Below are 21,823 nucleotides of genomic sequence, written 5' to 3'. Positions count from 1 at the left end.
GGGGTGTCCTTGGATGGGGCCACAGTGTCTCCTGACCCCTCCTGTCTCTGCCTCCAGTATTTATGCTGCAGTAGTTTATGTGTCGGGGGGCTAGGGTCAGTTTGTTATATCTGGAGTACTTCTCCTGTCCTATACGGTGTCCTGTGTGAATTTAAGTGTGCTCTCTCTAATTCTCTCTTTCTTTCTCTCTCTCGGAGGACCTGAGCCCTAGGGCCATGCCTCAGGACTACCTGAGATGATGACTCCTTGCTGTCCCCAGTCCACCTGGCCGTGCTGCTGCTCCAGTTTCAACTGTTCTGCCTTATTATTATTGGACCATGCTGGTCATTTATGAACATTTGAACATCTTGGCCATGTTCTGTTATAATCTCCACCCGGCACTGCCAGAAGAGGACTGGCCACCCCACATAGCCTGGTTCCTCTCTGGGTTTCTTCCTAGGTTCTGGCCTTTCTACTGAGTTTTTCCTAACCACCGTGCTTCTACACCTGCATTGCTTGCTGTTTGGGGTTTTAGGCTGGGTTTCTGTACAGCACTTTGAGATATCAGCTGATGTACGAAGGGCTATATAAATACATTTGATTTGATTTTGATTTGACAAGGACAGGTGAAACCAAATGGACCTCAAGCAGAGCTCCCAGTTCAGTCGCACCATATTGAGAATGACTCAACATTGAGAATGACTCAACTTTGAGAATGATTCAACATTGAGAATGATTCAACATTGAGAATGATTCATCATTGAGAATGACTGAATGAGTTTTGTGCTGCGAGCGGTCAGACGTATTGAGATGAATAGTAAAGTTAGTGACCCAAAAGCAATGTGCTTTCTGGACAAACATAGTGGGCTGGATTCCCTATTCCGTCTCTAATGTCAATATTAAACTCCTTCGTCATCCAGCTTAAGCTGAGAAAGGCTAGATTTATTTATAGAGCACAGAGGTGCTTGGATAACATTATTTTCTCTCCACACAAACAGCATTTTCTCAATGACAAGACCCCCCCCCAGTTCCCCAGTTTGCTCCTGGGTTGTAAAAGAGAGAGATGTGATTTTATCCTCCATTGGGAATATTATAAAGTATTACCACCACGATGTTCAACATTTGCACAGATATTATACTCTTGTATGATTCCTTCTCTGTATGCAGTTTCATTACCTGGTCCACATTCTTACACTGTAAAGATATTGATAGATGTGGACAGATTTGAGTTTTTCTTTCTTGTTTTTTTATTCCCTGCACACATTGGTCAAGGCTTGGCCTTTGATAACAGGTTTCTACATTCCCAGAAAAAAACATCAAAAGATAATAGATTTGTCTGTCAGCATCTTTCATTGTGCATTGAACAGAAAAAAAGTTTAAATCTTTCTATTTGTACCGACCTCTTTGATGGTCAAAGCCAAAGCTTGAAATATGAAAGTATACCAACAAAGGTGCTGAGATTATGAAAGAAGAAGCAGATACAGGACTCTGTTGGAGAGGTTCACATGTTAGAGACAGTCTCTCCCGGGGTCTGTGGTTCATCTCCTCCCTGTGGTTGTGTGGTGCTCTTGAACTGACCCCTGACCTTGGGCCCCTCTCCACGCGTCTCTAAGTGCTACTCCACTCTGCTCTCCTACTGGCCAATGGTCTCTTCTTTATCAGCTCCTGTCATCCAGAGGGATAATTATGGGATGTTAGGGGGTGTTCTGTGGCTGATGGACAGTTACAGTTATTTGCTCCAAAGTATTTTTCTTTATGGGAACTTTCCACCGCAATGCTCATCAGACCAGTCGGAAGGAAATTGTCTGTACCATGCTAAAAGCAAGGACGGCTTTGTTATTTTCTAATCATCCTCCATGAGAAAGCGATGACATGGGGGTGGTAATAAGAAGATCAGGAGTTGATTGCAAGGCACAGTATATAAATGGCTAGCCATTAGACTAGCTGAGCTAAACATCTTATTCAGCATGCAGCAGATCATGAAAGGTATAGTGGATCGTTGTTTTCCTGACAGTAAAAGTCAGGTAAGATAGTGAACAGTTTTTTAAATGTATCAGTAAATAGCTACATTGAAACATATAACCACTCCTTTGGGGATTGTGCAAAATCAAGAGGGCAAGCGGTAACATCATCTTTGTAGACCGGTAAAAATAAACCCATGACTCTTTACAAGTGGGGAGGATGAATGAAACCGTGGCAACGGTTCAAACAGAAGAGTGAGCAGCCATCCCTGTCTGGTTGGGGCCGCCCCAGGGACCCTGCTGACTTCCCTCAGCTTGTTAATTATCACCCTGTCAGCGGTGTTATGTAAGAAAGAAAGCACCAGGAAGCTGAATGATGAAGGGAAACATGCCTGGACAGTTTCCCCACGAATAAATTCTTCCAAGAAGTGGAAATGAATGAACAAGCACTTGAGCCACTCAAATGGTTGATATGGAGAGAGGTTGAATCGCATTAGAATGCAACAGTTATTCGTGGCCTTCTCAATACTAACCTCTAGATATTGAAAGGTGCTCTTGCAGGCTGTTGTAAAATAGTTTGACTGTTACAAAACAGTTTTAATTTGACTGGTCATGAGAGAGAGTAGGTCAACAGGTTGATTCACTATTTGTTCTTTCCTTACAAATGAGCTACGTTCGGCATTGCTGGTTTAGCTTGTGTTTCTTGTACTTGGCTTAATCAGTTCAACATCTTCCTTATAATTATCACCCTCCTCTTCATCTTCATCATCAATATTATGGTAATTGTTTTCAACTCTTAATCATCGTCCTATTTCCATCAGAGTCCCTCAGGGTTTAACACTATCCTTCACTGTCCATCACTTGTTTATATTTGGTAAGGAAATGTAACCTTGCAGTTTGTTTTAGTAACTGGTCATTGTGTCGAAGCTGGTCATGAAGTCGTCCTCTTCCTCTCCCTCGCTTCAACAGAAAAAAATTAAGAAAATTGTAGAAAAGAAAAAAAGGAGTGCAAAGTTGATGCTATAACAGAGTAGCAGAGAGATACAGAGATACAGACTAGCGAGGCAGTGAATGGGGAGCTCAAGCTTCCCCATTCAGGTGTGGTGGCTTCTGGTCCAGAAACTCGCAACTGCCATTATCAAACCAACTGATCCTGACAAAAGCGAGAGAAGGCTTTCTCATGTATCCAACATTGAAGCAGTTTATCCTAATGGGTTTATCCTCAATGTTCCGGACTGTACATTAAAAGCATGGTCTTATTGGTTATGACAAGAAATCCCCCCCCCCCAAAAAAAATAATATATATATATATATAAATAATTACACACTACACAATTCTTCAATAGAATCCTATCACACAGACTGTTAGCCAAGCGCAAGTCCTGGAAAATGACAAACATCAGTATTCACATCACAAGTGTTTCTAAGTGTTCCTTGGCGTATATACGTATCACTGACAAACTGAAATGCACCACCCACACAGACAGTGTGGTGAAGAAGGTGCAACAGAGCCTCTTCAACCTCAGGAGGCTAAAGAAATGTGGCTTGTCACCTAAAATCCTCACAAATTTTTACAGATGCACAGTTGAAAGCATCCTGTCGGGCTGTATCACCGCCTGGTACGGCAACTGCATTGCCCGCAACTACAAGGCTCTCCAGAGGGTGGTACAGTCTGCCATACGGATTACCGGGGGCAATCTACCCGCCCTCCAGGACACCTACACCACCCGATGTCACAGGAAGGCCAAAAAGATTATCAAGGACATCAACCACCCGAGACACTGCCTGTCCACCCCACTATCATCCAGAAGGCGAGGTCAGTACAGTTGCATCAAAGCTGCGACCGAGAGACTGAAAAACAGCTTCTATCTCAAGGCCATCAGACTGTTAAACAGCCATCACTAGCACATTAGAGGCTGCTGCCTATAGGCATAGACTAGGAATCACTGGCCACTTTAAGGAATGGAACACTAGTCACTTTAATAATGCTTACATATCTGGCATTTACACATCTCATATGTATATACTGTTTTTCTATACTATTCTACTTTATCTTAGTCCGTTCCGCTCTGACATTGCTCGTCCATATAAATATAGTCTTAATTCATTCCTACTTAGATTTGTGTGTATTGGGTATATGTTGTATAATTTTTAGATATTACTTGTTAGATATTACTGCACTGTCGGAGCTAGAAGCACAAGCAATAACATCTGCTAATCACATGTATGTGACCAATACGATTTGAAGTCTGAATATTGCCAAACTTCCTTTGACAATTTGTACAACCTGTGGCCAGCTCATCTCCAGCTGTTTATTTGCCATGTGTTAGAGCCAGCTTATCTGAATTCACCATAAGGGCATGTTGAGGGTGTTGCTTAAACAGACAGACTTTGATGGGGATTTTTTAAATTATGCTAATTCAATCCCAGGGGCATGGACATCAACTCTAGGGTGTTAAAGTCAGGACAACCTGCCCTCTACCTACTTCTGAAACAAGAAATGGCTCCATTCCAGTACAATTTAGTGCTCCACTACGACCTCAAGTGGATCAACTTGACCTTTAGCTTCTGTGGACAAAAGCTTCTAGCTTGCTCCCTATTGGTGCCTTCAATCAAGTACATGAGACATTGGAGTCATAAAACTCCCTAGTCTTGATCCATTCGCTCTCAGGCCATTGCTGTGCACTACAGTGCAAAGGGGCAATATCACCGTCTATACCCGCGGTGCTGCCCATTCACCCTCAAACACTTCCATGTCAATCTCCATTATGATGGATCATTCATATCTTCTTTACACAACTGCCATAGCCATGGTCTTTAAAGACAGTCGTCATACATACAATGTATACAGGAGGATACATTCATCTATTGTACGGATAGACAAATATGGGTGGTAAACAGTTTTCATTAGGAATGAACAACAATGTACTGTGCAATATACACAAGGTACCAACACAAACTGTACTTTCAAACTAATGCTATTTTACATAGTGTGATTGCTACAGTCAAAAAGTCAGCATCAAGCACATTCACATGATGAGTACCCTCGTAATGACTCCATACTTAGGATTCCATATGGTTATCGTAATTAAACAGACCATTGAAGCAATTTTCTGATTATCTGCATTTCAAAACATGTGTTTACTGCTAGTACACAGCGATCATGTTGTTATACAGTATGCCAGATGGTGAGATGCTGGAGGATGGGCATGAGATGCAACACATAAGAGTGAAGTCTGTTTGAGAGTTTAATGGCTCCGGTATGTTAGCATGGCAACAGCATAATGGCTGCCTTTTGGGCAAGATGTGAAGTTCTAGAACATGTAAGTCTGTCCTGTTGTTGTCGTAAGTGGTCCATTGACCTAATGGCCAATGTGGCTGACTGACTTGTACTGACTTTGCTTTCTCACTGCAAACGGCAAGGACTCCAGTCACATAATACACAACTGTGGGAGGACCTGGGCACTACATGTTTTTTCATACACTGTGGGGTAGAACCACATATGGTACAGTCGTGGCCAAAAGTTTTGAGAATGACAAAAGTATTAATTTCCACAAAGTTTGCTGCTTCAGTGTCTTTAGATATTTTTGTCAGATGTTACTATGGAATACTGAAGTATAATTACAAGCATTTCATACGTGTCAAAGGCTTTAATTGACAATTACATGACGTTGACGTAAAGAGTCAATATTTGCAGCGTTGACTCTTCTTTCTCAAAACCTCTGCAATCTGCCCTGGCATGCTGTCAATTAACTTCTGTGCCACATCCTGACGGATGGCAGCCCATTCTTGCATAATCAATGCTTGGAGTTTGTTAGAATTTGTGGGGTTTTGTTTGTCCACCCGCCTCTTGAGGATTGACCCCAAGTTCTTAATGGGATTAAGGTCTGGGGAGTTTCCTGGCCACGGACCAAAAATATAGATGTTTTGTTCTCCGAGCCACTTAGTTATCACCGTTTCCTTATGGCAAGGTGCTCCATCATGCTGGAAAAGGCATTGTTCATCACCAAACTGTTCCTGGATGGTTGGGAGAGGTTGCTCTCGGAGGATGTGTTGGTACCATTCATTATTCATGGCTGTGTTCTTAGGCAAAATTGTGAGTGAGCCCACTCCCTTGGCTGAGAAGCAACCCCACACATGAATGGGATTGCTTTACTGTTGGCATGACACAGGACTGATGGTAGCGCTCACCTTGTCTTCTCCGGACAAGCTTTTTTTCCGGATGCCCCAAACAATCAGAAAGGGGATTCATCAGAGAAAATGACTTTTCCCCAGTTCTCAGCAGTCCAATCCCTGTACCTTTTTGCAGAATATCAGTCTGTCCCTGATGTTTTTCCTGGAGAGAAGTGGATTCTTTGCTGCCCTTCTTGACACCAGTCCATCCTCCAAAAGTCTTCACCTCACTGTGGGTGCAGATGCACTCACACCTGCCTGCTGCCATTCCTGAGCAAGCTCTGTACAGGTGGTGCCCCAATCCCCCAGCTGAATCAACTTTAAGAGATGGTCCTGGCACTTGCTGGACTTTCTTGGGTGCCCTGAAGCCTTCTTCACAACAATTGAACCACTCTCCTTGAAGTTCTTGATCCGACAAATGTTTGATTTAGGTGCAATCTTACTGACAGCAATATCCTTGCCTGTGAAGCCCTTTTTTGTGCAAAGCAATGATGACGGCACGTGTTTCCTTGCAGGTAACCATGGTTGACAGAGGAAGAACAATGATTCCAATTACCACGCTCCATTTGAAGCTTCCAGTCTGTTATTAACACTCAATCAGCATGACAGAGTGATCTCCAGCCTTGTCCTCGTCAACACTCACACCTGTGTTAACGAGAAAATCACTAACATGATGTCAGCTGGTCCTTTTGTGGCAGGGCTGAAATGCAGTGGAAATGTTTTTGGGGGATTCGGTTCATTTGCATGGCAAAGAGGGACTTTGCAATTAATTGCAATTCATCTGATCACTCTTCATAACATTCTGGAGCGAAATATGATACATCTAATGCTCAGAGATAATAAGGACATACTTACAGTAATTCCACGTAGTCCTGTAAAGTACAGTAATATGTGTCCCATTATCACCTGCCTGTTGTTACTGTAGGTAGTTATACCATATTCATCATATCTAAGTCAAGACCAGGTGACTAATTTCCTTACAGGTCTGTCCCTAAGCTGTAGGAACTGCTCCAGCTCCACCTGCTGGTTTTTTTGTCTCCTCTATCAATCAGAGCTCCATTATCAGCCATTCTCAGGTAGCTACTGGATGGATGTGCATGCTTTGGCTCTACCGTGGACAAACACTTACCTGTTCCAGAGCATCCACTGGTTTGTGCAAAAGAATGCAAACAGAGAATTAAGACCATGCATATCTGAAACAACAACAATGACAAGCATTCCGATACACAGCAATAGCAACTGCTAAATATGTGTATGTGACCAATAAAATTGATTTTATGTAAGCCTAATACCAGTGAATATCAGCAGCTGATTTAATTGCATTACCTACTTTTGTTATAATAATTAAATATGTTATCTTTTTAACCTGTGACTGTAACCTCCTCCGGAAAATGAAAGTTCATTCAAGTGGTGATTTTCAGGAAGAGATAAAAACAAAAATATGTTCACATTCTTCCAGACTTAATGGAATCTCCCATGAGGATGTGTATGTAGTAAGTAAACAATAGAGTTGACAGGAAATTAATTGCTGGATCCACCCAGTTGCCAAGGTGATAGCCACAAGGAATTTATTGTTTCAGGAATGTGTTGTTTTTGCAGTGCTGCTGGCTATGTTGGATATATTGACAGTATCAATTATGCACTGTGACTGTTAAAACCACTAGAGAGAGACATTTAGCTTTACTCCAAGAGTGCAGGCAGAATTGATTTCATGCCCAGCAAAGGTTAGTGGACTATACTCCACTCCGTGGTGAAGGGAGTTTCTGGTTACTCCACCAACTGAGTAGAGCAGAGGCCAGGCCTTGTGGAATCCAGCTTTGACTACATCAGTATGTCCAAGGTCAATACTTAAAAAAATGTAAATTGTGAAATGCCTACTGTGTACCTATGTTTGTCCTCTGTAGTCGCGTGCCTTTCTTTGCTGAAACCGATACTTTTTCAATAAATGTTAATAAAATACAACCACCAACTGTTTCCTTTTTGAGATTCAATTGGCACATAATGTAGTTGCCATCTTAGAGCAACAGCAATGGGCAAACAGTCGGTGGTTGTATTTAGATTTCAGCAAACAAAGAAAGGCATGCAACTGCAGAGGACAAGTGTAGGTACACTGTAGGTGTTCCACAATTGAAATGTTTTGAAGTATTGACCTTGGGCAAATCGATGTAGTCAGAGCTAGATCCCACAAAGTCTGGTCTCTGCTCCACTCTGTTGGAGGAGTCATCAGAAAGTTCCTTCACCACGGAGTTTAGTACTCTAAGCAAAGGTATGCTCAACTGGCTGTTGGTTTATTCGTTTTTATTTTATTATTATTAACCTTTATTTAACAAGGCAAGTCAGTTAAGAACAAATTCTATTTACAATGACGGCCTACCCCGGCCAAACACTCCCCTAACTCGGACGACGCTGGGCCAATTGTGCGCCGCCCTATGGGTCTCCCGATCACTGCCGGTTGTGATACAGCCCGGGATCAAACCAGGGTCTGTAGTGGCACCTCTAGCACTGAAATGCAGTGCCTTAGACCGCTGCGCCACTCAGGAGCCCAGTAGTATCTTCCCAGTGCATCTTTTCCTTTGATACAACTAGGATTTAATCCTGTGTCAATTTGCCTGTTGACCACTGTTATTTTGAGAGTGCACCCAATTTCCATAACTTCCCAACTCTAAACTCATTGTACTGATTACTGAAGTGCCCTTAGACAGTCCATCAAATCAGCCTAAAGCAGAATGCTCACCAAGCTAAGTTACGTTGCGTAGAGAGCATCAGAACCTAAAAGGATGAAATTATGTCCTACACCATCGTCTCTCAAAGATTGAGACAAGGAGCAACACTCATAATGTACAGCTGTTGTGTAAAAACCTGACAGACAATCTGTTAACAAACAGTTATCAGACAGCTTGGTGGAGCAACAAAATAATATTCATATCAGTATGATATGGTATTCAATCTGATTGATATTCATTAAGTAAACACATGAATAAGATAACTCACACCCACGTATAGATGTTATTTGTCTCATGTATAATGGTCAGTTTTCTATTAGTTATTTTATTCCCTCCAAAATGAAAACCAATAGTATTAAAACCAAAAAGTATTTTTTTTACCTACACAGGGTTGAAATTGGATTGAATAGCAAACACAAGAGAGTGGTCTGTGATTGGCCTTGGTTGGCGCATGCGCAGTGGGAAGTTGGGAATTCGCCATGCAGCTCTATCCGTAGGTGTTTGCGTACGGCTCGAGAGCCCTGAAAAGTGAACTTTTGGAGTAGCGTTAAAGTCGCCCGTCAAGGAGTCGACGTCTGTGAAGTTATTCCTTTTAGAACTGGGTAAGTGTTTGTTTTTTTTTTTTTGTATTTCAGTCATCACGGACCAGTTTTTTTTGTACTTTGACCGTCAATTGTATGGTTTACATTTAGTCTGCGGCATTGGGTTATTTATGGCCAATAACAGTAGTATTTCTATTAAACTGAAAAACAATTGAAAATATTTGACACCAACTTTATTGGAAAGTTATTTTATCATTGAGTTCGGATACTGCTGTCCACAGCTATCAGTACCTTAATCAGTTGATGAGACCGCGAAAACGTTGGCACGCTCAGGAAACAATGAATGGGCAACAGTTTGATACATTGAATACATTTTCACCTTTACCACAACTCTTGATTATGGTTACAGTGTAACAATGAGCAATAACATCACTAATATTAAAAAGTGTTGCATGCAACTGAAGCTTCTACATAATGGTCAGTGGTGTAAAGTACTTAAGTAAAAATACTTGAAAGTAGCGTTGCCACTTAAGTTATGTGGGGTATCTGTACTTTACTATTTCTATTTTTGACTACTTTTTTTTACTTCACCACATTCCTAAAGAAAATGTTACTTTTTACTCCATATGTTTTCCCTGGCACCCAAAAGTACTCGTTACTTTTTTAATGCTTAGCAGGACAGTAAAATGGTCAAATTCACACATTTATCAAGAGAACATTCCCGGTCATCTCTACAGCGTCTGATGTGGCAGACTCACTGAACACGTGCTTCATTTGTAAATGATGTCTGAGTGTCAGTGTGCTTCTGGCTATCTGTAAATAAAAAATAAATGGTGCCGCCTGGTTTACTTAATATAAGGAATTTGAAATTATTTATACTTGAACTTTTAAGTATATTTTAGCAATTATACGTACGTTATATTTTAAACCCAATACTTTTAGACTTTTACTCAAGTGGGATTTTACTGGGTGACATTCACTTGTCATTTTCTATTAAGGTATCTTTACTTTTACTCAAGTGTGACAATTGGGTACTTTTCCCACCACAATATATGGTATGGTTGGTAGGTCAACGTTACCTTCAGTTCAGGTAATTTCATTAACTGTAGGGCTATTCATAAAGGGGGAGGGGTGATTCATTCTCGCAATTGTGGGAGACATGGACACTACCAAGTTAATTCAACAACGAAAACATAACAGTTGGAATGGTGAATATTTTTTTTATCTAGAGCTCATGCCAAATTCATTCATTATGTGTTTTTATTTACAGGCTCGTAGTTTTTTTTTGTATCACTCTGTAGTCTTAAGTTGTCGAGGAAAGAGCGCTCCCGAGATATTGCCTGTGTGTCCTGGCTCTTGGCTATCTCTCTGTGTCTTGGGTTCGGGGGTTCGGGGGGGGGGCTGGAAGCATAACAAAGGATTTACTCTCAGACAAAAACCTTGGTTCAGTCTACTGCGCTCAGACCAATTACTGTATTTTTGATTATATATATTTTTTTGTAAAGAAGAAAAAAAAGACATGTCCTAAGGATAGCATGCAGTCACATGTAGTGTATCTAATGACTGCAAGGATAATCGTTTGAAATCTGTATCAGTGCTGCAAGACAACCACAAGTCCAGCTGAAAGTTGTTGTCCAAGTCAGGTACAGCCGTAAGGCCAGACTTCCAAAAACTATAGTGACAGCTTTATGTTGACAACTGTGCCCTCCAACCTAGTACCAAGGAAACAATCAACTGGGTGTCTCCTTTTGAAGAAATTGTTTTTTTCAAGAAAATGTCAGTATTATGTGCAGAATAGTTTTGTTGACATTTTTAATGTCCTCATGCAGTGTGTCCTGTCAGTTTGACCCTCCGGCAGAGTTGAGTCAGTTCCGGCAGAGGTGAAGTTCATTGATATAGTGTGGGTTGGTCCTAGTTTGTTGTGAAGAGCAGAGAGCAAAGTATTTTAGCCTACAGCTCCTTCATCCAGTGTTCAACTGAGTTATTTGACAGACCCAGCTATCCTAGCTATTGTAAATGAATAGATATCTAGCTTTAAAAAAAACTTCAGCTGCACCCATTCTACCAGATTTTGTCCTGAGGCCGTTCTCCACTATTCAGACCTACTTTCCCAAAAAGGTTGACATCCCATCCGTACTTCTGGAGGACGACTCCTGCGGTGGCGTATTCTGAGTGGTGGGACAGCTCCTAGGCACAACTCTTGGTCAAACACGGAATGCTGAGAAACTGTTTGGGCCATTGCTGGGGTAGACCTGATCCATGTACTTGACATTTTAATGTGAAGACTTTGTTTCGTTCATTGCATTTGTTGTTGAATTCTTATACACATATTTGCATTTACAGTAGCCTAAGGAATTCCTGATGGGAATAATGTGCTTTCTGTTCCCACTAAACCACTAAACAAGATCTTTGGCTTTTTTTTTTTGAATTAAGTATTCAAGATTTAAAACCTCAAATATTTTAATTGTGCTCCTACATTTTTCAACTTAGTTGAACACTTGCTCCTTGTAAAAAGGTCAGCGTAGAGCCCTGAGTAGAAGCTGGGAAAATGGCAGTGTGACTGAAAGTAAGACCTTTCTCAAGCATGTGACAGGAAGGACTTCCTAACAGGACAAGGCAAAGGTCATCCTGAGTGCAGGGATGCTTTGGGCAGCAGCCTTGTTCACTTTATAGCCTAGCCTAACTTCAGAGATGATAGTCTCTGTATTATTTGTGTTCAGCCATGCCAAGCTTTCAGCGCCTGCTTCAAAATCCATATTCAGTCTACAGTGGCAGATAGTCAAACATCTGCGCATCATAACTACAGCTAATGATGACTAGCCCCAGGACATACATAGGAAATCCATAATTAAACTGACATTCAGTTTCAGCGTGGATATTAGTTGTGATGGGGTGTGTTTTTATTGCAGTGTGTTGAATAATAACACCAGTCTGTTTGGAAGGGGTCTTTGAGGGCTACAAGTCACCACAACTAAGGGAACAATAAGGCCAGTCAGACATGTACTAAGATGTCCAACACAGCATTTTCTCCCTGTACTCTGCCCTGCCTGTGACCTTGCCTAGTTTCCCCCCAAGTGTGTTTTTGTCTGTAATTTAGTTCGGACATGTGTAAAACGTCCATACCTTGTGTTCTCTATCCCTTGCTTTCCATGTGACTCTGTGCAGGACAAAGAGCTGTTTGTGTGCCATGTCTACGGCCACCACGACCACAGGGGTGAAGTCCCAGCCTACTATTACTACTGCAACCTGACCTCATGTAGTTGTATGTTTTTGTTACTTCCTGGCACTGAAGACTGAAAGCACCTGATGTTGTGTTTTTAGGTGCTGTATGACCAAACCAACATGGTGTACTACTGTTAAGACATTCATAATTTGTATGACGGAATCATTGTGCTATATGGGGTATTTCAATTCTCTACCCTACACTGAGCCCCCTGTTAAACAACAGCTCACCAGCTGAAGGGGAGACAATTGGATACGCCAGTTTAGTTCTGAAGCACAGCTGGAACTCTATAGCTACGTAGCTATTAGAATGTGTGTGTGTACGAGTGCTCGAGTGTGTGTGAGGCTCGTCAATGGGCCAGGCAGTGTGTTTTTCTTTTCGAATCAGTCCCCCCCCTCCATATCTCTACTGGTTGTCAAACTATGTAAATAAACCAAAATAACAGCTACCCAATGATTTCAAAGGCAAACCTGAGACAAATGGGTTAGCCTTCACTTACAATGCACACATTCAATAATGAGGCCTTACTAGGAAAACATTCATGTAGAGAACCTTTTCCCCTAAGAGATTGAAATGTCTTAATTTCTAGTGGTAGGCCTTAGTTTTGTCTGAGGACTTGGAAAGCTTTGATGCTTTGAAAAGGAAGCGACCCGCTGGTTGTTCAGAGGAGTTTACACACAATACCCAGTGTAGTGGATTGGTTGTTATCTGTGAGTAAGTGAGATTATATTAGGGGAAACTCCATAGTAACAGAATTACGCTGACAGTCAAATGTTTCACTTTAAAATGTATACCAAACAAAAAGCAATACATCTCAATTGAGATGGTTTGGGATGAGTTGAACCGCAGTGTGAAGGAAAAGCAGGCAACAAGTGCTCAGCATATGTGGGAACTCCTTCAAGACTTTTGAAAAGCATTCAATGTGAAACTGGTTGATAGAATGCCAGGAGTGTACAAAGGTGTAATCAAAGAAAAGGGTGGCTACTTCGAAGAATCTCAAATATAAAATATATATTGATTTGCATAACTTTTTTTTTCCTTCATAGTTTTGATAGCTCCACTATTATTCTACAATGTACATTTAAACCTTGAATGAGTAGGTGTGTCCAAACTTTTGAGAGAGAGAATCAATCTGGAGGAGGTTTGAAGGAATCCAGGGGAGGGAGTTACAGAGTGCTGGTCATACAGGTCACAGAGATGCTGGTGTTGGTTACTGAACTGACACATACTGAGCACTGAACTGCTCTGGAATAAAACAGTTTCAATGCCTTACCCACAGTAGAACTGCCTGTGTAGCCTAGAGCCGACGAGTTGCCATTACTGGCAGACAGTACTTTACAAGGCTGAATAGATTGTGGTTTTAAAACTTGTTTGGGTGAATCTGCCAGCCACTGATTGTTATAACAGCAATGGAAAACTCTTTCTTCTTCACCATAGAGTGGTACTTTACTGGTTCAGTGAGTCATTGTGAGAAGATGGGCTATGTGGTGTTAATTCCCACTACCCATTTTAGTAAAGACACGCATTACAATTGTACTTGTTTTTCCATTTTGTCCATTGCACTCTACTTTCAAAAGGTTTGCTTCAGTTGATTTCAATTAGGTCCAGATTTTAATATTAGATAAAGGCCATGTTCTCAGCTATTAAATGTAAACTGCCCCTTTTAGAACCAACTTATCTGGTTTTAAACAGCCTTTGTGGCATCGGTATGAGTCAGGAACATCAATTCTAGTGTTGAAATTGACTACAGGATAATTTTGTTCAGTAAGTCAACTCAGTTTTGTACGAGACTTTGTACGTTAGTTTTTCACGACTTACTAGGATTTTGGGTATGGATTGCAATCATCGTGCCCACTAACACTAGAGAAGCAGCTGTACTGATTGCGCTCCATCAGCTGCCCACGCTCTATCCAATCATAGCAACCAGAATCTCCAGACAGTGAGACAGACATGCCCATTACACAATGCCTCAGACTGGTTTACATAAGACCACACATTATGTTGAAATAACTTTTGGCCCTAGGCCCTTTATGGAGTGGCCACTTGCTGATGTGTTTGGTGTCAATCATTTGAGTCTGCCACTTTTTGGGGGCAGAATTGAAACTAACAGAGCACTCTTGATATATTATATTATCAATATTCCAAAACCAATTGGCGAGCATCTTGTATCGCCGTGCGATCTGTTTTGTAACATGATTCCCTATGAAACACTGCCAGACACTCACATTCTGGTGATAGATGTTGAGAAAGGTGTAAAAAAAATAAACGGCACTGCACATCTCACCAGTGACTTAATAAGCTGAATGTGGCTCACTGTACCTGCTAGCTACTACCTGTTACATAGCGTCATTGACAAACACAGAGTTGAAACTTAGCTAGCGAGTGATTTTGGGCACTGATAAAGCTTGTGCTTTAGGGCGATTCCATGGTAACAGAATCAAGCTTTGACATACATTTTAAATTAAATAAACAAACGAAAACCATTGATTTCCAAATTTAACAAACCATACAACTCTATGCACAAGGACTAGTTTTAACAACTTCTACAGAAAAATGTACAAAAATGAATTTAGTGGAGGAACTGTGCAGATGCAAATAGTCTGGGGAACCATTTGATTAGCTGTTCAGGAGTCTTATGGCTTGGGGGTAGAAGCTGTTTAGAAGCCTCTTGGACCTGGACTTTGTACTCCGGTATCGCTTGCCGTGCAGTAGCCGAGAACATTCCATGACCAGGGTGGCTGGAGTCCTCTGACACTGCCTGGTATAGAGGTCCTGGATGGCAGGAAGCTTGGCCCTGGTGATGTACTGGGCCATACAGGGTCAGCGTGGTGGATGTGTTGTTACCTGCCCTTACCACCTGGTGGCGGCCCGTTAGGAAGTCCAGGATCCAGTTGCAGAGGGAGGTGTTTAGTCCCAGGGTCCTTAGCTTATTGATGAGCTTTGAGGGCACTGGTGTTGAATGCTGAGCTGTAGTCAATGAATAGCATTCTCACATAGGTGTTCCTTTTGTCGAGGTGGGAAAGGGAAGTGTGGAGTGCAATAGATTGCATCATCTGTGGATCTGTTGGCGCGGTATGCAAATTGGAGTGGGTCTAGGGTTTCTGGGATGATGGTGTTGATGTGAGCCATGACCAGCCTTTCAAAGCATTTCATGGCTACAGCCGTGAGTGCTACTGGTTGGTAGTCATTTAGGCAGGTTACCTTAGTCTTCTTTGGCACAGGGACTATGGTGGTCTGCTTGAAACATGTTGGTATTACAGACTCAGACAGGGAGAGGTTGAAAATGTCAGTGAAGACACTTGCCAGTTGGTCAGCGCATGCTCTGAGTCCTGTTAATCCATCTGGCCCAGCAGCCTTGTGAATGTTGATCTGTTTAAAGATCTTACTCACATCAGCTGTGAAGAGAATGATTACACAGTTGTCCGGAACAGCTGATGCCCTAATGCATGTTTCAGTGTTGCTTGCCTCGAAGCGAGCATGTAACTTATTTTGCTCAACTGGTAGGTTTGTGTCACTGGGCGGCTCTCGGCTGTGCTTCCCTTTGTAGTCTAATAGTTTGCAAACCCTGCCACATCCGACGAGCGTCGGAGCCGGTGTAGTATGATTCGATCTCAGTCCTGTATTGACACTTTTCCTGTTTGATGGTTCGTCGGAGGGCATAGCAGGACTTCTTGTAAGCTTCCGGGTTCTTGAAAGCGGCTACTCTACCCTTTAGCTCAGTGGGAATGTTGCTTGTAATCCATGGTTTCTGGTTGGGTATGTATGTACAGTCACTATAGGGACGATGTCCTCGATGCGCTTATTGATAAAGCCAGTGACTGATGTAGTGTACTCTTCAATGCCATCAGAAGAGTCCCGGAACATGTTCCAGTCTGTGCTAGCAAACAAGTCCCGTAGTTTAGCATCTGCTTCATCTGACCACTTTTTTATAGTCCGAGTCACTGGTTCTTCCTGCTTTCATTTTTGCTTGTAAGCAGGAATCAGGAGGATAGAGTTATAGTCAGATTTGCCAAATGGAGGGTGAGGGAGAGTTTTGTACATGTCTCAGTGTGTGGAGAAAAGGTGGTCTAGAATAATCCCCCCCCCCTCTGGTTGCACATTTAACATGCTGATAGAAATGAGGTAAGTTTCCCTGCATTAAAGTCCCCTGCCACTAGGAGCGTCGTCTCTGGATGAGCGTTTTCCTGTTTGCTTATGGCGGAATACAGCTAATTGAGTGCAGTTTTAGTGCCAGCCTCGGGCTGTGGCGGTATGTAAACCCTAATGAAAAATTGCAGATGACAACTCTCTAGGTAGATAATGTGGTCTACAGCTTATATGAGATACTCTATCTTTGGCGAGCAAAACCCTTACATATCGTGCACCAGCTATTGCTTACAAATATGCATAGGCCCCCGCCCGGTGTCTTACCAGAGGCTGCTGTTCTGTCCTGTCGATAGTCTATAACTTGCCAGGTGTATGTACTTAATGTCGTCGTTCAGCCACAACTTGGTGAAACATAAGGTATTTGTTTTTAATGTCCCATTGGTAGAATATATGTGCTTTTAGTTTGTTCCATTTATTTTCCAGCGATTGAATGTTAGCGAGCAGAATGGAAGGCAAGGGGAGTGTATCCACTTTTCGCCTGATCCTCACATGGCATACTTATCTCTTTCCGCGAAACCTATATTTCCTTTTCCAGCGAATCACGGGGATCTGGGCCTGGTCGGGTGTCCATAGTATATCCCTCGCGTCTGACTCATTGCAAAAGGGTTTTCTATTGATCAATTCGTTTTTTAAATGATAAACTTGGATTAGCTAACACAATGTGCCATTTGAACACAGGAGTGATGGTTGCTGATAATGGGCCCCTGTACGCCAATGTACATATTCCATAAAAAATCTGCCGTTTCCTGCTACAATAGTAATTACAACATTATCAATGTCTACACTGTATTTCTGATCAATTGGATGCTATTTTAATGGACAAAAAATATGCTTGTGAAACAAATGTCTGATGGGTTCAGATTTGGTCTGGTCCATCTGTGGACGTTAACATCAAGGCCAGGGTGGACTGACCGAATATCAACTATTTTTCGACGGTCGGTGCTCAGTGGGTGAGGATGCCTGGTTAAAGTAAATGGAAGGAGTGGGAGCTCGTAGGTAGGTGTCATAGGGCGGCGCACAATTGGCTCAGTGTCGTCCTGGTTAGGGTTTGACGGAGACTGAAAGATTATCCAGACTGACTGTTTTAACTCTCTTGGTTTGACCACCAGTCAACAGAAAGACAAAACGGTTATGAGCTGAACATAACAGTATGCCAATAGGAGGACAGTAGCAGGTCACCCAACTGTGGTTTGTGACTTATAATTTCTCATTGTAGCCAATTCAGTTGCAATAATTCCTTAGATTGTTTTGGGTAATTGCGATAACAATTTGGTTACGGAATTACGAGTTTTAATCACTTAATGATTTTACTGATATCAATTTTAATTAACTAATTGGAAGGTCTAACATTTACTTGTTACTTCTGTGAACTCGTTATCCTCCCTCATGAGGGGGAGAGATTTGAATATATCTAAGATTATTTTTTTTTTAAAGGAATTGCAAGGCACAATATTTCTTAGACGTGGAGGTAAAAAATGTATCCAAAACTAAATATGTGTTGATATTACTTGGTAGGGGACTTTACGTCAACATTATTGTGTTTTGATGTATTTCTGATACTTTTAAAGACTTTTTCTGGTAGATGTTTTCTAAGACCATGTTTCCATCTGTTAATCCAGAAATCAAATACTTTACTTTTGCCAAATTTAAGATGGAAAATGTTTATGCCTTCATTTCACAAAAATATAGACTCTTCGCTTTCATTTGACACAGAATTTGATATGCACCTATGAACTTCAGATGTTGGTGCTCATGGGTCCGTTTCGATGGACATTTATGTAGGATAGTTTGACAGCTTGCAGATGAGGACGTTGTAGACCTGTTCTAAGAAATCAGTCCTGAGGACACAGCCAGACGTTCCTCACTTGATACACTGTATGCAATGCACTGATTAGTTTTTAATGCAACTTTTTTACTTTAGAAACACTGCACCAAACACCTTAGCTAGATTTCAAATTGCTAAGGTGCACAAACATCTTAATGACAGATTTCTTGATTTATCTTAGCCACTTGGTTAAAATAGTCAGAATCACTATGTTGTTGCTACAGTGACTAAGGGACAAACATTACCTGCCAGGGTACGATATGTGAATATAACACACCCACAAGACAACTCTGGTTTGGCTTCAGTCATGGCCGCAAACTCTTTGCTTATAAAATAATATTCAAAACGAGGCCAAATCCAGAAGTGCAGTTGCCCATTTAATGTATTTATCTCACATGTTAACTGTTATGGTCACCCCCTATTAACTATCAGTCATGTGAGACTGGAATAATACTCATGTTCTGATCCAGAATGTACCATTTAATTTACTGTGACCTCAAGCTGTGAGAGAGAAGCAGAAGGGGTAAAAGAGGATGAAAGTTAAAGAAGTTATATGATATCTTGGCAAATTTACTGATCTTTAATCTTTGGTAGAAACTTTTGTACAAACTTCTGTGTCTCGAAGTATTCGACCACCTGAATTATGTCACAGTAACTTAAGTTTGCCTGCTTTAGTGCCTTACCTCTACCCTTTCTTTATGCTCCTTGTTAGTTTCATTTTACTATCCCAGAGAGGGAACGTTCATGTTTGGATTCTTAAACTGCTGTTTCAGTTAGAAACACATCCACGTTTTGGGTTTCCCTCTTGGGGTGTGAGATGGCCCTCCGTCAGAAGGAAATGCCTTGGGAGGAAAAAGCAATGGTACTAAAGGCGTCACCATGTTTCAGTTTGGCTGGCGCCTAGCCATACTCTGCTAACCGAGTGTGCTCGCATACTCTCTTATAAGAAAGAGCGGCAATAGTGTCCGTTTTGAGATGCTGTAGCCAGTATACACTTCCTCCAAAATAATCAGAATTAATGTAAGATAACTCAAGAAATCTGTCATTAGTTTTGAAGTTTTTCCCGAAGAAATCTTAGTTGCGTAATTTTACATCTAAGATGTTTGGTGCAGTACATTTCAGCCGAAACAGTCGGCAAATAATTAATCTTGACGATAACGTCGTTCAGATTATTTCAGTTGGAATGTACAGTGAACATTGATTCTGCTTTTTGAAGGTTGTGAACCATCCAAGACAATTATGTGGGCATCTTTATAAAATGGGAATTGTTTTCTACTGGAACATGTTTCTGTTTGCGCAACTCCCTTTTCAGTTGCACTTCCATCGCTGGCACAATGAATCATTGTTTATTGAGTAGTGCAGCTGTATAGCAAGGTGAATGTGAGCCTATTTTGGAGGGAGTATTACCCATGTAGCCTAAAGGGCCCATGATGGAAGTGAGTGACCGGACACAATGCCCTCAGTGTTGAATGTGCAGGCTCCCTCTCCCTGCCTCTAATAAAGATCAATGAGGCTATAAGAGGCCCCCCCCTCCAACCCTGAGTTATGCTGCCCTTCTGCCCTGGACAAGGAGAGCACTCTCATTACCCTCTAATTCAATTGACTTTGCGTCGTGATGATTTCATATCCTCTCAGGCTATTTTACATTTCTCATTCAGATTGTACATTTATTTTTGTGAATTCAATATGTAATATAACGTTAGGCCTACCATGAAAGTGAAGTTATCTGGTCCATTTAAGTGAATGAGCTGCATGTGACATCCTGAGGTCAGGAGGCTGGGAGTGATGTTTTGTTATGGAAGCTTGGATTTCCAGTCAAGCCAACACGCTGTGGGGAGAGATCCCTGGTAGAATGGGACCATTTTTGAGAACTCCTCTTTGTTTTTGACTCTCATGTTGTGGTTACTTACAGTTCACTTCACTCGCAATGCCATGGTCCTAGATTCCTTTCTGGTTTTGATTCCAGTGGCACTGATCAACTGTTTTTACCTAGACAGTCAATATCAACTAAGAACATTGGCCTACATTGGAAATCTCCATATGCCAATGTTGGGTAACAGCCTGGCAGTTTACAATCACCTTATCCTCTCTTTTCATTAGGTGGCCCAGTTGCCCCACACCTGCTCCATGGAAACACCCAATAGGCCCCAAACTATTTCCAAGTAAACACCCAGTCATAGGCTTGAGTCTTGACCCCATTATTAAAGTTAATTGCTGAGGTCTGTCCTAAATGCGGTCATCAATGGGGAAGTTGTGAGGCACAAAAGTGCCCAACAACTTCAGGCCACTAGATTTACAGTATAGGAGAATGTATGTATGGTAGGAGTAAAGCTGTTGACTCTGAGGTAGGAGGCTAGGACACATTTTATTCAGCCAGTGCATCGGGGGAGAAATACAACAGTTAATGTCATCATACAACCATGAATATTCATGATGGATAATATATTCTTTAGAAACCTTTTCAATTTGATGTATTTAAAAATAAAAAAAACTGTTTAATGGGGAATATTATTTCATATTCATTCAAATGTACCAGGGACACCATAATGACCCCAAACACAAAAATACCAGACAATTGTGCTTCAATTTCCTGTTTAGCGAGCTTATCAAACAGATGGAGACAATCATTTTCCACAGTTCCTCTGCCATGCATTGTAATTACACTTGATCACACAAGACATGGGAATTCACTAATGTCCCATTCACATGGAGGGAGAAAAACCTACATCTTATTTGCAGTTTCCTTCTACAACTAACTGTAGGCTAGAACATGATCATTACTACCAGGAAGTGGCTTACAAATTAAGGTGCATAGAAACGCCTTTCTTCAGATATTACTGTAATTACCACTAAAGTTGTCAAATCTGCTAGTGTTGTAATGTAGGGTGTCCTGACTCTTGGGTGGTCTCTGTCCACTTTAGTTCTGTCTGTGTGTAATGTGTAGACTTCACAGGGGGTGAATGTAATTTACTGCTCAAGTTTTAAAAGCCTTTGAAATGCCATACATTTTCAGACTGTTTTTACACGCACATCGTCTAACTTGTACTGTACTCTGTAGTCTCCTGAGCAATGGCTGTAGTCTTCTGGGCAATGGCTGTTGAGGCGACATTGGTCTTTCTTGACACTTCTGTTTTCTTTCAGATTCACAGTGGGGTGGGGGGGGGGTGAAGATGATGTCCGATGCCAGCGAGATGTTGGCAGCCGCCTTGGAGCAAATGGATGGGATCATAGCAGGTAACGTGCAAAACTC

The 21,823-nt window shown here is 41.6% G+C and overlaps 1 protein-coding gene across 6 annotated transcripts in view; it reads left to right on the top strand.

Annotated features, from left to right (window-relative positions):
* The first annotated feature begins 9,278 nt into the window (after positions 1-9,278).
* LOC118366365 (liprin-beta-1-like) overlaps positions 9,279-21,823 on the top strand; it is a 31,726-nt gene continuing 19,181 nt past the window's right edge. For 3 of the 6 annotated variants that reach the window (XM_035748979.2, XM_035748980.2, XM_035748981.2), the window contains exon 1: positions 21,714-21,807. Coding sequence is in view for 3 of the 6 variants with exons in the window: in XM_035748982.2 (XP_035604875.1) it covers positions 21,744-21,807 (64 nt within the window). In the remaining 3 variants the exon portion in view is untranslated. Of the gene's footprint in view, positions 9,440-21,713; positions 21,808-21,823 lie in introns of those variants that run through there. The other 3 variants (XM_035748982.2, XM_035748983.2, XM_035748984.2) reach the window with 3 other exon arrangements.

The sequence above is a fragment of the Oncorhynchus keta genome, chromosome 33 (assembly GCF_023373465.1).
Source record: "Oncorhynchus keta strain PuntledgeMale-10-30-2019 chromosome 33, Oket_V2, whole genome shotgun sequence".
Taxonomy (NCBI): domain Eukaryota; kingdom Metazoa; phylum Chordata; class Actinopteri; order Salmoniformes; family Salmonidae; genus Oncorhynchus; species Oncorhynchus keta.
The sequence above is the reverse complement of the archived record's forward strand: the minus strand, read 5'-3'. Positions and strand labels throughout refer to the sequence as shown.